This window comes from Nomascus leucogenys, chromosome 13 (genome assembly GCF_006542625.1).
Source record: "Nomascus leucogenys isolate Asia chromosome 13, Asia_NLE_v1, whole genome shotgun sequence".
NCBI classification, from domain to species: domain Eukaryota; kingdom Metazoa; phylum Chordata; class Mammalia; order Primates; family Hylobatidae; genus Nomascus; species Nomascus leucogenys.
The window spans coordinates 51,880,953-51,897,260 of record NC_044393.1 but is presented as its reverse complement, the minus strand read 5'-3'; the positions used below and the strand labels follow the sequence as shown (position 1 = coordinate 51,897,260).

Here is a 16,308-nt window from a genome sequence, read left to right as displayed (position 1 = left end):
TAATTTATTTTTAGTCATGAAAATGTTTATATAATTGCATGAGGGTGAAAAAAGATTATCAGAATTGCCTCACTGCCACACAGTTTCCTCTACTTAATATAACACACCACAACCATACCAAATATACCAATGTGTGAGTATCTTTCAGACTTGTATACATTCTGATTTCATGAAGGGTGAACCAAAAGGAGACTCTGAGATATCCTACAAAGCTGACTTTTGTTTCATAAATAAGAAGTTAAAAACAGAACTCTAAAGAAATGGAACATTAAGGAAAAGGAGGCTGGGCACAGTGGTTCATGCCTATAATCGCAGCACTTTGGGAGGCCAAGGCAGAAGGACAACTGGAGGCCAGGAGTTTGAGACCTGATGAACATAGTAAGACCCATCTCTATAAAAAATTAAAAAATTAGAGCATGCATGGTGGCGCCTGCCTGTAATCCCAGCAACTCAGGAGGCTGAGGCAGGAGGATGCCTGAGGCCAGGAGTTTAAGGCTTCAGTGAGCTATGATCATGCCACTGTACTCCAGCCTGGGCAACAGAGTGAGACCTCGTCTGAAAAAAAGAAAAAGATCATCATAAATAGTAATATTTGGAAAGGTTTATTAAAAATTAGTGTTTAAGAATGGACTTCTCCTGGCCCAGTGCAGTGGCTCACACCTGTAATCCCAGAACTTTGGGAGGCTGAGGCAGGCAGATCACATGAGGCCAGGAGTTCAAGACCAGCCTGGCCAACATGGTGAAACCCATCTCTAGTAAAAATACAAAAATTAGCTGGGCATGGTGGCGTGCACCTGTAATGCTAGCTACTCTGGTGGCTGAGGCATGGGAATCGCTTGAACCTCAGAGGCAGAGGTTGCAGTGAGCCAAGATTGTGCCACTGCACTCCAGCCTGAGTGGCAGAACAAGACCCTGTCTCAAAAAAAAAAAAATCTTAATCATAAGAAATATAATCCAAGCGATTTAGGCCATTCTTGTTTGGCTATAAAGGAATACCTGAGGCTGGGCGATTTATAAAGAAAAGAGGTTTAATTGACTCACAAGGTTTAATTGGTTCTGCAGGCTGTGCAAGCATCGCACGGGCATCTGCTTGGCTTCTAGGGAGGCCTTAGGGAGCTTTTACTCATGGCAGAAGGCAAAGTGGGAGCAGGCACATCACATGGCAACAGCAGGAGCAAGAGAGAGGGGGAAGATACCCACACTTTTAAAAGGTCGGATCTTGCAATAACTCACTATCATGAGGACAGAACCAAGAAGGTGGTGGTAACAATTAATGAGAAATCTGCCCACATGATCCAGTCAGGCCCCACCTCCAACACTGGGGATTACATTTCATCATGAGATTTTGGGGGACAGATATCCAAACTACATCACCAAGAGATAGGTCTGGTCTTATAGTATAGTTATAGTATTATATAACTTGTTTATTTCAATTAATTTTTTTGAGATGGAGTCTCACTCTGTTGCCCAGGCTGGAGTGCAGTGGTGTGATCTCGGCTCACTGCAACCTCTGCCTCCCAGGTTCAAGCGATTCTCCTGCCTCAGCCTCCCAAATAGCTGGGATTACAGGGATGAGCCACCATACCCAGCTAATTTTTTTTTTTTTGTATTTCTTGTAGAGATGAGGTTTTACCATGTTAGCCAGGCTGGTCTTGAACTCCTGACTTCAAGTGATCCATCCACCTTGGCCTCCCAAACTGCTGGGATTACAGTCATGAGCCACTTTGCCTGGCCAGTATTATATAATTTAAATGTTCCAGGAATAGACGTTTGAAAGAAATGGAATTCATAAAATATCTTTATACAGTATACCTTTATAAAAATCTATCTTCATACATCAGGCTATAAAATAGCTGTTTCTTTCTTCCTAATTAGCTATATCTTAAATTACACAAAAGATATTAAGAATCAGTAGCAACTGCTTCACATATGTGCTTTTTATTTACAGCTTAAATTTACATTGATGCCATAAAAGGTACTAAGTAGAAAACCTGTCATGTGAGAGCTACATTATAAAGGATTCTAAGCTAATTGTCCCCGCATGATGGATGCCTTTGTATAATCTCCTTCCCTTGAGTGGGAGTGAAAACTGAATGTGATGGGCCATCACTCCTATGAATGTTACATTATATGGCAAAACAAAGGTTATCCTGGGTGGGCCTGACCTAGTCAAGTGAGCCCTTTAAAAGTATATATTCTTCCAGCTGGCTGCAGAAGAAGTCAGATATTCAAAGCATGAGAAGAACTCAGTGCATCACTGCTGGCTTGAAGATGGAGGGCCAACATGAGAATGCATGTGGGTGGCCTCTAGAAGCTTAGAGTGATTGCTGGCTGACAGCCAGCAAGAAAATGGAGACCTCAGTCATCCATTCACAAGGAACTGGATTTTCCCAATAATCTGAATGAAGTTGGAAGTAGATTTCTTCCCAGAGATTCCAGATGAGAACTCAGCCTGGCCAAAATCTTGATTCTAGCCTTGTGATTCCCTGAGCAGAGAACCTAGACATACTGGGCTCTTGGCCTATGCAACTGTGAGCTGTAAATGAGTATTATTTTATGCTGCTAAATTTGTAGTAATTTTTTACAGAGCAGTAGAAAATGAATACAATAGCAAAGTACAAATTTTGAAAAAGCCTCCCAAAACAGTTCACCAGTATTCATTCTCAATTTGTTGTTTTCAACCTTTATATGAATGGTGGGATTTACATTTTTGTAGTCACAGATCTGCAAATCATTGTTAAAAATCATAAATACAACTCAAATCAGTCTTAGTCCTGCAGTTTCAGGGACTGAAACCAGCTTTGCCTTCTAAAACTTACAGTGCCTTTTGGGGCATCAGCCTTAATCCATTTTTCTTGTTTGCTTGCTTGATTCATGAGTCCTAAAATACAAAATTGCATAAAATTATATCAAGGGCATTAATTGACCACATAGATCCTAGCAACACATCTCTAAAACTGAAAAACACCTTAGAACATCAAGAATCTTGGTAAAAATAGTCTGAACTGGGAAGGAGTTGCAAAGAGGTTATCTGGGCTTGCTCCTCTCCATTCATTTTCTCAGAACAACCCTGAGAGGGAGGCTACTCTGTGTTTTGTTTTGTTTGAGACAGAGTGTCGCTCTGTTGCCCAGGCTGGAATACAGTGGCACAATCTCGGCTCACTGCAGCCTCCGCCTCCTGGGTTCAAGCGATTCTCCGGCCTCAGACTCCTGAGTAGCTGGGACTACAGGCACGTGCCACCATGCCTGGCTAATTTTTTTGTATTTTCGGTAGAGATGAGGTTTCACCATGTTGGCCAGGCTGGTCTTGAACTCCACACCTCAGGTGATCCACCCACCTTGGCCTCCCAAAGTGCTGGGATTACAGGCATGAGCCACCAAGCCTGACCTCTGTTTTTTATTTGTACAGGATAAGTATCCCTTATCTAAAATGCTTGGGACCAGAATTGTTTCAAATTTCAGATTTTTTTTTTTTTTTGAATATTGGAGAAGACATACTAGTTGAGCATCCCTAATCTGAAGATCTGACATCCAAATTACTCCAATGAGCATTTCCTTGTTTCATATTTTGGAGCATTTCAGATTTTGGATTTGGAATGCTCAACATATATTATTTTTAAATGCAATCTTTAAAAAGAGTTTTACTGGAGTATAACTGACAAGATAAACTACATGTACTTAAAGTATACAATGTAGTAAGTTTTGACATAGGTAAAAATCTGTGAACCATATTTCCTTAATCAAGATAGTGAACATATTCATCATTCCCCAAAATTTCTTTGTATTCAAGTGCAGTCTTTCCCTCATGCCCCTCCCTTCCTGTCACCCTCCGACCCCCACCCCCTTCAATCACTGATCAGCTTTGTGGCACTATGGATTAGTTGCTTTTTCTAAAATCTTATATAAATGGTATAAATGGAAGTGTACAGTTATGTACTCTTTAAAAAAATCTGTCTTCTTTCATTCAGCATAATTATTTTGAGGTTCATCCACAGTGTACCATGTATATAGGTAGTTTCCTCAATGCTTGCTCATTAGTACTTTGCTGACTGTTCATGGCACCCTCTGCAATCCCCTCTGTGCAGCTTGCTCCCCTCTGGAACTCTTTCTTATGAACTCTGGGCAGCCCTGTCTCCCCAGAAGCTCCGCTCAGAAGCTCAGTCTCCTCCACTCAGGGAGTCTGCTGAGCTCTGCCTGTGCGACCTCTCCCTGCCCTGCAGCCTGGAAACTCTTTCAAGGTCATAGGCTGTGGCAATCACAAAGCTCCCCTCGTTTGTTCCTCAGATCTATTCTTCTAGTTCTACGTTTTCTTTACAAATCAAGGTTATAAAGGTGTTATATCTCCTCTGGGGTTCCACTGCAGTTCTGGATTTAACAAACCAGTCAAATTGAGACAGAACAGGGACCGCTTGTAGGGGCCTGTGGACTCTTCTCAAGCACAAAAATTAAAAAAAAAAAACAAAAAAAAACTTGGGTTCATTAAAAAATTCCAGGCACCTACCTAAGTAGCCTTAAAAAGCAAATGAGCAGGCAGGCGAGGTGGCTCAGGCCTGTAATCCCAGAACTTTGGGAGACCAAGACGGGCGGGTCACCTGAGGTCAGGAGTTTGAGACCAGACTGGCCAACATGTTGAAACCCCGTCTCTACTAAAAATACAAAAATTAGCCAAGTGTGGTGCCAGACGCCTGTAATCCCAGCTACTTGGGAGGCTGAGGTAGGAGAATTGCTTGAACCGGGGGAGGGGGAGGCTGCAGTAAGCCGAGATCATGCCATTGCACTCCAGCCTAGGCAACAAGGATGAAACTACGTCTCAGGGGAAAAAAAAAAAAAAAAAAGCAAATGAGCAACTTAATAAACAACAACAACAAAATAACAGCTTAAGACAATAGCCAAAAAGGTTAAAATAGATGTTTTGTTTTCTATAAGAACCAAAGACAAAATCTGAACATATGTCTCTGAGTTGTTTCTCAAAAACCTGGACCCCCACACCAAACAGATCTGCTGGCACATGGACTTCAGATAAGGGGAAGCTCAAGACTAAACTCTGACCATTGTACATTTCTCAGGGGCCTGGAGGAGGTCACACCCACGAGCCAGAACTAACATTCTTTTCCGCAGATCCCAAATTTTTAGATAAAGCTTCACTTCCTTAACCAATCAGAAATCAAAAAATCTTTAAATCCACCTATAACCTGCAGCCCCCCTGCTTCTAGATGTCTTGCCTTTTTAGGTCAGACCAATATGTAGCCCCCATGTATCAATTTATGACTTTGCCTATAACCTCTGCCTCCCCACCTTTATTTTATTTTATTTATTTTTAAAATTTTTCCATAGGTTATGGAGGTACAAGTGGTGTTTGGTTGCATGAGTAAGTTCTTTAGTTGTGCTTTGTGAGATTTTGGTGCACCCTCACTTGAGCAGTATACACTGCATCCCGTTTATAGTCTTTTATCCCTCACCCCCCTCCCAACATTCCCCCCAAGTCCCCAAAGTCCATTGTATCACTGTTACGCCTTTGCGTCCTCATAGCTTAGCTCCCACTTATCAGTGAGAGCCTATGATGTTTAGTTTTCCATTCCTGAGTTACTTCACTTAGAATAATAGTCTCCAATCTCTTTCAGGTCACTGTGAATGCTGTTAATTCATTCCTTTTTATGGCCGAGCAGTATTCCATCATATATATATATTCCACAGTTTCTTTATCCACTTGTTGATTGATGGGTATTTGGGTTGGTTCCTTGATTTTGCAATTGCAAATTGTGCTGCTATAAGCATCCCTGTGCAAGTATCTTTTTTGTACAATGACTTCTTTTCCTCTGGGTAGATACCCAGTAGTGGGACTGCTGGATCAGATGGTAGTTCTACTTTTAGTTCTTTAAGGAATCTCTACACTGTTTTCCATGGTGGTTGTACTAGTTTACATTCTCGCCAGCAGTGTAGAAGTCTAACCTGATCACCACATCCACACTAACATCTACTGTTTTTTGATTTTTTGATTATGGCCATTCTTGCAGGAGTAAGGTGGTATCATATTGTGGTTTTGATTTGCATTTCCCTGATCATTAGTGATGTTGAGCATTTTTTCATATGTTCATTGGCTATTTGTATATCTTCTTATGAGAATTGTCTATTCATGTCCTTAGCCCACTTTTTGATGGGATTGTTTTTTTCTTACTGATTTGTTTGAGTTCGTCGTAGATTCTGGATATTAGTCCTTTGTCAGATGTATAGATTGTGAAGATTTTCTCCCACTCTGTGGGTTGTCTGTTTACTCTGCTGACTGATCCTTTTGCCATGCAAAAGCTCTTTAGTTTAATTAAGTCCCAGCTATTTATCTTGGTTTTTATTGCATTTGCTTTTGGGTTCTTGGTCATGAAATCCTTGCCTAAACCAATGTCTAGAAGGGTTTTTCTAATGTTATCTTCTAGAATTTTTAGTTTCAGGTCTTAGATTTAAGTCTTTAATCCATCTTGAGTTGATTTTTGTATAACGTGAGAGATGAGGATCCAGTTTCATTCTCCTACATGTGGCTAGCCAATCATCCCAGCACTATTTGTTGAAAAGGGTGTTCTTTCCCCACTTTATGTTTTTGTTTGCTTTCTTGAAGATCAGTTGGCTCTAAGTGTTTGGGTTTATTTCTGGGTTCTCTATTCTGTTCCATTGGTCTATGTGCCTATTATTATACCAGTACCATGCTGTTTTGGTGACTATGGCCTTAAAGTATAGTTTGAAGTCAGGTAATATGATGCCTCCAGATTTGTTCTTTTTGCTTAGTCTTGCTTTGGCTATGGGACTCTTTTTTGGTTCCATGTGAATTTTAGAATGGTTTTCTCTAACTGTGAAGAATGATGGTGGTTTTTTGATGGGGATTGTATTGAATTTGTAGATTGCTTTTGGCAGTATGGTCATTTTCACAATATTGATTCTACCCATCCATGAGCATGGGATGTGTTTCCATTTGTTTGTGTCGTCTGTGATTTCTTTCAGCAGTGTTTTGTAGTTTTCGTTGTAGAGGTCTTTCACCTCCTTGGCTAGGTATATTCCTAGGTACTTCATTTTTTTTGCAGCTATTGTAAAAGGGGTTGAGTTCTTGATTTGATTCTCTGCTTGGTTGCTGTTGGTGTTTAGAAGAGCTACTGATTTGTGTACATTAATTTTGTATCTGGAAACTTTGCTGAATTCTTTTATCAGTTCTAGGAGCTTTCTAGAGGAGTCTTTCGGGTTTTTGAGGTAAAGAATCATATCATCAGCAAACAGTCACAGTATGACTTCCTCTTTACCAATTTGGATACCCTTTCTTTCCTTCTCTTGTCTGACTGCTCTGTCTAGGACTTCCAGTACTGTGTTGAAGAGGAGTGGTGAGAGAGGGCATCCTTGTCTTATTTCATTTCTCAGAGGGAATGCTTTCAACTTTTCCCCATTCAGTATTACGTTAGCTGTGGGTTTGTTGTAGATGGCTTTTGTTACATTGAGGTATGTCCCTTGTATGCCAATTTTGCTGAGAGTTGTAATCATAAAGAGATGCTAGATTTTGTCTAATGCTTTTTCTGCATCTATTGAGATGATCGTGTGATTTTTGTTTTTAATTCTGTTTATGTGGTGTATCACATTTATTGACTTGCATATGTTAAACCATCCCTCCATCCCTGGTATGAAACCCACTTGATCATGGTGGATTGTCTTTTTGATATGTTGTTAGATTCAGTTAGCTAGTATTTTGTTAAGAATTTTAGCATCTGTGTTCATCAGGGATTATCAGTCTATAGTTTTCTTTTTTGGTTGTATCCTTTCCTGGTTTTGGTATTAGGGTGATGCTGGCTTCATAGAATGAATTAGGGAGCATTCCTTCTTTCTCTGTCTTGTGGAATAGTGTCAATAGGATTGGTACCAATTCTTCTTTGAATGTCTGGTAGAATTCTGCTATGAATCAGTCTGGTCCTGGACTTTTTTGGTTGGTAATTTTTAATTACCACTTCAATCTCCTGCTTGTTATTGATCTGTTCAGGGTATCTAATTCTTCCTGATTTAAGCTAGGAAGTTTGTATCTTTCCAGGAATTTATCCATCTCTTCTAGGTTTTCTAGTTTATATGCGTAAAGGTGTTCATAGCCTTGAATGATCTTTTGTATTTCTGCTCCCATTTTGTTTCTTATTGAGGTTATTTGAATTTTCTCTCTTTTTTTCTTGGTTAATCTTACTAATGGTCTATCAATTTTATTTATCTTTTCAAGGAACCAGCATTTTGTTTTTATCTTCTGTATTTTTTTGTTTGTTTCAATTTCATTTAGTTCTTCTCTGATCTTGGTTATTTCCTTTCTTCTACTGGGTTTGGGTTTGGTTTGTTCTTGTTTCTCTAGTTCCTTGATGTGTGACCTTAGAATGTCAGTTTGTGCTCTTTCAGTCTTTTTGATGTAGGCATTTAGGGCTGTGAACTTTCCTCTTAGGAAGAAAGGTGGCCTTAGGTTGCCTTTGCTGTATCCCAGAAGTTTTGATAGGTTGTGTCACTATTGTCCTTCAGTTCAAAGAATTTTTAAATTTCCATCTTGATTTTGTTTTTGACCCAGTGATCATTCAGGTGCAGATTATTTTCCAGGTATTTGCATGGTTTTGAAGGTTCCTTTTGGAGTTGATTTCCAGTTTTATTCCACTGTGGTCTGATAGAGTGCTTGATATAATTTCAACTTTCTTAAATTTATTGAGGCTCATTTTGTGGCCTATCATATGGTCTATCTTGGAGAAGCTTCCATGTGCTGTTGAATAGAATGTGTATTCTGCAGTTGTTGGATGGAATGTTCTGTATGTATCTGTTAAGTCCATTTGTTCCAAGGTATAGTTTAAAACCATTTTTTCTTCATTGACTTTCAGTCTTGATGACCTGTCCAGTGCTGTCAGTGGAGTAATGAAGTCCTTCACTACAATTGTGTTGCTGTCTGTCTCATTTCTTAGGTCTATTAGTAACTGTTTTATAAATTTGGGAGCTCCAGTGTTGGGTGAATAAATGTTTAGGATTGTGATATTTTCCTGTTGGACAAGGTCTTTTAGCATTATATAATGTCCTTCTTTGCCTTTGTCTTTGTTTTTTTTTTTTTTTTTTTTTTTTTTTTGAGACATAGTCTCACTCTGTGGCCCAGGCTGGAGTGCAATGGCATGATCTCGGCTCACTGCAACCTCTGCCTCCCGGGTTCAAGCAATTCTGCCTCAGCCTCCTGAGTAGCTGGGATTACAGGCGCCCGCCACCATGCCTGGCTAATTTTTATATTTTTAGTAGAGACAGGGTTTCACCATGTTGGCCAGGGTGGTCTTGAACTCCTGACCTCAGGCAATCTACCCACCTCGGCCTCCCAAAGTGCTGGAATTACAGGCATGAGCCACTGCACCTGGCCCCTTCTATGTCTTTTTTAACTGCTGTTGCTTTCAAGTTTGTTTTTCTGATATAATAGCTCCTCCTGCTCACCTTCAGTGTCCACTTGCATGAAATGCCTTTTTCCACCCCTTTACCTTAAGTTTTGGTGAGTCCTTATGTGTTAGGTGAGTCTCTTCAAGCAGCAGATAGTTGGTTGGTGAATTCTTATCCATTCTGCATTTCTTATCTTTTAAGTGGAGCATTTAGGCCATTTACATTTGATGTTAGTATTGAGATATGAGGTAGCATTCCATTTGTCATTTTATTTGTTGCCTGTGTACTTTGGTTTTTTGTTTTTGTTTTTTAAATTGTATTTTTGTTTTATAGGTCCGGTGAGATTTATGTTTTAAAGAGGTTCTGTTTTGATGTGTTTCCAGGATTTAAGATTTAGAGCTCCTTTTAGCAGTTCTTGTAGTGGTGGCTTGGTAGTGGTGAATTCTCTCAGCATTTGTTTGTCTGAAAAAGACTATTTTTCATACACGATGCCTAGTTTCAAAATTCTTGGCTGATAATTGTTTCATTTGAGAAGGCTAAAGATGGGCCCCAATCCCTTCTAGCTTCTAGGGTTTCTGCTGAAAATCTGCTGTTAATCTGATAGGTTTTCCTTTATCGGTTACCTGGTGCTTTGGTCTCACAGTTTAGATTCTTTCTTTTGTCTCAACTTTGGATAACCTGATGTCAATGTGCCTACCCAAAGATCTTTTTGCGATGAATTTCCCAGGTGTTCTTTGTGCTTCTTGTATTTGGATGTCTAGGTCTCTAGCAAGGCCAGGGAAGTTTTCCTCAGTTATTCCCCCAAATATGTTTTCCAAGCTTTTAGATTTCTCTTCTTCCTCAGGAACACCAATTATTCTTAGATTTGGTCATTTAACATAATCCCAGATGTCTTGGAGGCTTTGTTCATATTTTCTTCTTTTTTCTTTGTTGGATTGGGTTAATTCAAAGACCTTGTCTTCAAGCTCTTAATTTCTCTCTTCTACTTATTCAATTCTATTGCTGAGACTTTCCAGAGCATTTTGCATTTCTGTAAGTGTGTCTGTTTCCTGAAGTTTTTATTGTTTTTTATTTATGCTATCTATTTCATTGAATATTTCTCCCTTCACTTCTTGTACCATTTTTTGGATTTCCTTGTATTGGGCTTCGTCTTTCTCTGGTCCCTCCCTGGTTAGCTTAATAACTAACCTTCTGAATTCTTTTTCAGGTAAATCAGGGATTTCTTTTTGGTTTGGATCCATTGCTGGTGAGCTAGTGTGATTTTTGTGGGGTTGTTAAAGAGCCTTGTTTTGTCAGAAAACCAACACAGTTTTCTGGTTCCTTCTCATTTGAGTAGGCTCTGTCAGGGGGAAGGGCTAGGGCTGAAGGCTGTTCAGATTTTGTCCCATGGGGTGTTCTCTTGATGTAATACTATCCCTCTTTTTCTACGGATGTGGCCTCCTGAGAGCTGAGCTGTAGTGACTGTTGTCTCTCTTCTGATCTAGCCACCCAGCAAGTCTACCAGGCTCTGGGCTGGTACAGGGGTTGTCTGCACAGATTCCTGTGATGTGAACCATCTATGGGTCTCTCAGCCATGGATACCAGCACAGTATTTCAGGTGTCTCTTGGGTCCTGTAGGAGCAATCTGCTTCCTTCAAAGGGTCTGTGGGTCCTCTTAGGTTTCCTGATTTATTCCTATGGTTGTTCTGGAGCTAAAATTCATGATGCAAGCCTCTACACGCTGCTCTGTCTGTCCGAGTCGGAGCTGCATCTAGTCTTGCCACTCCGGGCCACTGGGCTGTCTCCACCTTTAAAAACCCTTACCTATAAGCCATCTGAGAGTTCAAGTGTTACGTATAATCCGCCTGATTCTCCTTGCTTGGTCCCTACAAACAAACGCTTTCCCTTCTCTTGCTACAACCCTTGGTTTAGATATGGTATAGATAACGTAGTCTTATTACGCTGGGCGAGTGGACCTCCGTTTGGTTCAATAACAAAATCTGAACTGAGGAGAGTTGTGATTACACTATTGCATTTTATCATAAATATTTTCCTTGTCGAATCCAAGCACACAAAATACAGAATGATCCTCTTCCTCAGTACAGTTTTTCCCTCTGTTATAATAATAGTACCATGATATTCTCAGCTGAAGAAAAGGTGCTAGATGCTTTGTACCATCTGATCTTTTTGTCAGGTGCTTTTCTGATGCAAATTATTCTCTGAATTCTTATCTCTCCCTTTCACTCTGAGCCATAATCTTGTCTATGTCCTGGGGCTCACTGTGTTTTTCCCAGAACACAGTTGAGTATTCAAGGACCTCCTGTAAGGTTTATCCCTTTTCTTCTCTTGCTATATTTTCAGTATCACAACCCCATTTTAATTAGCTTTGATAAGCTGGTTAAAATTTCTTAGTCTCATTGGTAAATCTCTGTGTTAACTCTAACTCTTCATCAATAAGGGGTTCAGCTTTGTTAAACTATTCTTTTTCTGTGCCCATGCTGCATTTGGTAGGTCATGATTTTGAGGTACCTTGCACCCAGTTGCTTTTCTGTAATACAGTTTCTTTTTCTAGTAATTAAAATAAATGCTGGGCCAGGTGTGGTGGCTCCCGCCTGTAATCCCAGCACTTTGGAGGCCAAGGCAGGTGGATCACCTGACGTCAGGAGTTTGAGACCAGCCTGGCCAACAAACCCCATCTCTGCCAAAATTACAAAAATTAGCTGGGCGTGGTGGCAGGTGCCTGTAATCCCAGCTACTCAGGAGGCTGAGGCAAAAGAATTGCTTGAACCTGGGAGGCAGAGGTTGCAGTGAGCCGAGATTGTGCCATTGCACTCCAGCCTGGGCGACAATAGTGAAACTCTGTCTCAAAATAAAATAAATAAATAAAATTTAAAAATAAAATAAATGTGGAGGAAAGAACTGGAAATCCTGAAATTTTTGTTTTTTCAACTTTTTCTTTTTTTATACCATTTAGCACCAATAATAAAGCATCAATAATAGTAAGGCTTTTCTAAATATCTGAGATCTCTTCCTTAATATATTATTTATCACCTCCCCAATAATATATTTCTTACTTATGGAGTGAAAAGCCTTCAACCTATTTCCTTTTGCAGCAATAGAGGCCAAGCACAGTGTTACTGCTCTCAAGAAAAAGAACACACAAGCAATTTCAGCTTAGAAACAATACTCAAAAGGGAGGACAGTTTATAAAATTCCATCTAGGTTGCTTGAAAATAGCTTTCTCTATCTTGCCAATAAGTAATTTACTGAAACTTCTTTGTACTTTGACCTGAATCTGTGGAGACTCTATTCTATTAATAATTTGTAAAGTTTATAAATTGCTTCCTACAAAAGTTTTTCAACATATATTGGAATTTGGGGTTTCAGAAGACTTCCTCCTTATTTACTTCCCTTTGCCAATTAAAATCACACACTGTTTCTTTGACCAAGAAATGGGAAAATGACTACTCTAGCCCTAGCAGTGTGGCTTCTACTAAGTGGGAGGAAAGGCTTCCTAGGACATGTGTTTAACTCTGTAATTTGCTCTCGAAACTCCTGCCCCAGTGTACCCAAATATATGAATCTCTATGTTCTTTTTATTTAACCCACAATATACCTGATCTATTCTGCACTATCAACAAAGACAGGGCTCCAGGAAGTAACTTGCAGAATTGTTTTGTTTAAAAATAGGATTAACAAGCTTCTTGGTAAGGTGAGCTTTTTCCTGCCTCCCTCCCCACTCCCACTTCTAACCCTGTAACATTCTTTGTTTATGCACATTTGGTTCAGAGGGATACTTCTGCTGCTGCCTTATTATTAATAATAGCAGATTAAACTTCAGTGCATCAGGGTTGGAGGATTCTCTTTTATACTACAAACACTTTGGGCCGCCCACTATAGGAAGTGCCATGCTAAGTATATTAGGGAGGTTTGAAAGATGTAAAAAGACACGCCCAGTGCTCTCACAAAGCTTACCAACTCACTAGGAAAATAAATTATACACTATGAAACAACATGAAAGTAATTACTCTGAAATCTTATTATTTTTAACACATACATTTCACAAACAAAACCTTTAACACCACATACAATTCCGTAACAAAATATTTTAATTTTGTCAACGTTCTTTTTTGTTTGTTTTTTGAGACAGCATCTTGCTGTGTCACTCAGGCTGGAGTGCAGTGGTGCGATCTTGGCTTACTGCAACCTCCGCCTCCCAGGTTCAAATGATTCTCCTGCCTCAGCCTCCCGAGTAGCTGGGACTACAGCCGTGTGCCACCATGCCCAGCTAATTTTTTTGTATTTTTAGTAGAAATGGGGTTTCACCGTGTTAGCCAGGATGGTCTCTATCTCCTGACCTCGTGATCTGCCCGCCTCAGCCTCCCAAAGTGCTGGGATTACAGGCATGCACCACCGTGCCCAGCCTCAACGTTCTTTAACTTTTTACAATCTTCTCTCAACAAAAGTGTAACCCAAGATACCTTGACAAGAAGTCTTACAGATAAAAAAATATTTTTGAGCTAGTTTTAATGATGCCTATCCACTAAATTTTCTCTCAAATACTTGGAACAATAATAAAGTCAACAGTACTCTAGGCAAGAGTATACTGAAGAAGTATACAATTAATCAGTTCTTCCCAAAAAATAATCATAATAGTTTCTTCCTCAAATCTTTTCTTCTGCAATGTCTAATCCCATGCATTGTATTTTTCATCTCAGACACTGTAGTTTTCATTTATAGAAATTCAATTTTGGTCTTCTTTTTATATCTTCCATGTCTTAAGTGTTTGAACAAATGCAATACAGTTATAATAACTTTTATTTTCCTTCTCTGCTAATTCGGTCATCTGTGTCAGTTTTGGGTTGGTTTCAGTTATTCTCTTCATTATAACTCATGGGTTTTTTTGCCCTTTGCATGCCTGATAATCTTTTATTCAATGCTAGACATTGAAACCACCTCTGCAAAAATCATAACTGAGAAAATTATTACAGTGAAAGAGATCTGACATAGCCAGCTCCATCTTGCTTCTAATCACCAAGCTGTCCTTGTTCATTTCTAGGTATAGGCTGAACTAACTTTTGGGAGGAACTTAGTTTATAGTTTAGCTCTGAAACCAAGACAGTAACAGCCATTTCCCAAACAAACACCCTTCCTGCCTGGGGACTAGACTCCCTTTTCAGGACAACAAATTAGCCAAAAGATTAGAAATTGTGGTTTTGGAGTCATGTAGCTGGAAGCTGCAAGATTCTAAACCTCCCTAAATTGCTCCTGCGGATAACATCACTATTGTAAAACCTAAGATCAGTGCTTGAGATATTTTGCAGACCCTAAACTCAGTCGATCGGCTGGCATAACCCAGATTGATAAGCTGGCTTATCTGGTCTTGTGGCCCCCAGTCAGGAACTGACTCAGCACAAAAGGACAGCTCTGACTCCCTATGATTCCCTCATCTCAGACTGACTAATCAAAACTCCCAACTCACTGTTCCCCTATCAAATTATCCTTAAAAACTCAGATCGTCAGATCCTCAGGGAGACTGATTTAAGTAATAATACAACTGGTCTCCTGCATAGCCAGCTCTGCATGAATTTCTCTTTCTCTACTGCAATTCCCCTGTCTTGATAAGTTGGCTCTTTCTAGGCAGTCGGCAAGGTGAACCTGTTGGGTGGGTTACAACATTGTGAATTTTACTTTGTTGGGTGCTGGATATTTTTGTATTCCTGTAAATCTTGAGCTTTGTTCAAGGATGCAGTTAAGTTACTTGGAAACGGTTTAAGCCTTTCATCTCTTGCTTTTATAATTTGTTAGGCAATTATAGAGTGGTGCTCAGCCTAAGACTAATTGTTTCCCACTACTAAATGCTCTACCCAATGCCCCATGAGTTATGATTTTCTTTCCAGTCTGGTGGGAAGAACAGGCATTATTCCTGGACCTGTGTGAGCACCAGGTTCTATTCCCTCTGGTATGTTGTCCTATGAACCCTGTCTTGATCTTTATTGACTCTCATCTTGATCTCCCTAACTCAGGGAGTGTTCTAGACTCCAGACCAGTTCCCTTTTCCTGTACTGGAGCCTGGAGACTCTCTCAAGGCAGTAAGCAGGGCTCATCTTGTTTGTTTCCTGTATCTGCTTAATTTTTAAATTTTTTTGTCATTGTTTCAGGTGGGAAGGTAAGTCAGACCCCTTTAACTCCATCCTGCCCAGAAGACTTCATTATTTTTCTTTCTCCCTCTCCCTGCCTTCTTTCCACCCTCTTTTTAAACTTATTGTGAAATAATTTCATATTCACAAGAAGTTACAAAAACAGTAGAAAGAGGTTCTGTATACCCATCACTCAGTTCCCCTAATGGTGACAGCTTCTATAACTATACTGCACTATCAAAACCAGGAAATTAGCTGGCAAATTAACTGGACTATAGACCTTACTCAAATTTCACCAGTTTTTACATGCATTCATTTTTTTGGGTATGTCTTTGTATATACTCATGACATTTTATCTATCACATATATAGATTCATATAACCATAATTTTAATCAAGATATGGAACTGTTCTGTCACTACAAAGGAAGTCCCTTGCCATGTCCCTTTAAAGTCATACTCTCCTTCTCCTTCCCTAACCTATGGCAACCACTTGTCTATTCTCTACATCTTTAATTTTGTCGTTTCAAGAATGTTATATAAATGGAATCATAGAATATGGACCATTTTGAGATTGGCTTTTTTCACTCAGAATAATGCCCTTAAATTCCCTTCAAGTTGTTTACATCAACAGATTGTTCCCTTTGTCGGTGAATTACCTTATGTGGACATACCATGAGTCGTATGAACATTCAGTCATGGAAAGATATTTAAGTCATTTCCAGTTTTTGGCTATTACAAATAAAGCTGTGAACATCTGTGTGCAGGTTTTTGTGTGAACATAAGTTTCATTTC

At 39.6% G+C, this 16,308-nt stretch overlaps 1 protein-coding gene across 2 annotated transcripts in view; it reads right to left on the bottom strand.

Annotated features, from left to right (window-relative positions):
- Window positions 1-1,922: 1,922 nt before the first annotated feature.
- FAM185A (family with sequence similarity 185 member A) overlaps window positions 1,923-16,308 on the bottom strand; it is a 57,736-nt gene continuing 43,350 nt past the window's right edge. For both annotated transcript variants that reach the window (XM_003268183.4, XM_030826697.1), the window contains one exon: window positions 1,923-2,881. In XM_003268183.4, coding sequence (XP_003268231.1) covers window positions 2,769-2,881 — 113 coding nt within the window. In that variant the 3' untranslated portion in view covers window positions 1,923-2,768. The remainder of the gene's footprint in view (window positions 2,882-16,308) is intronic.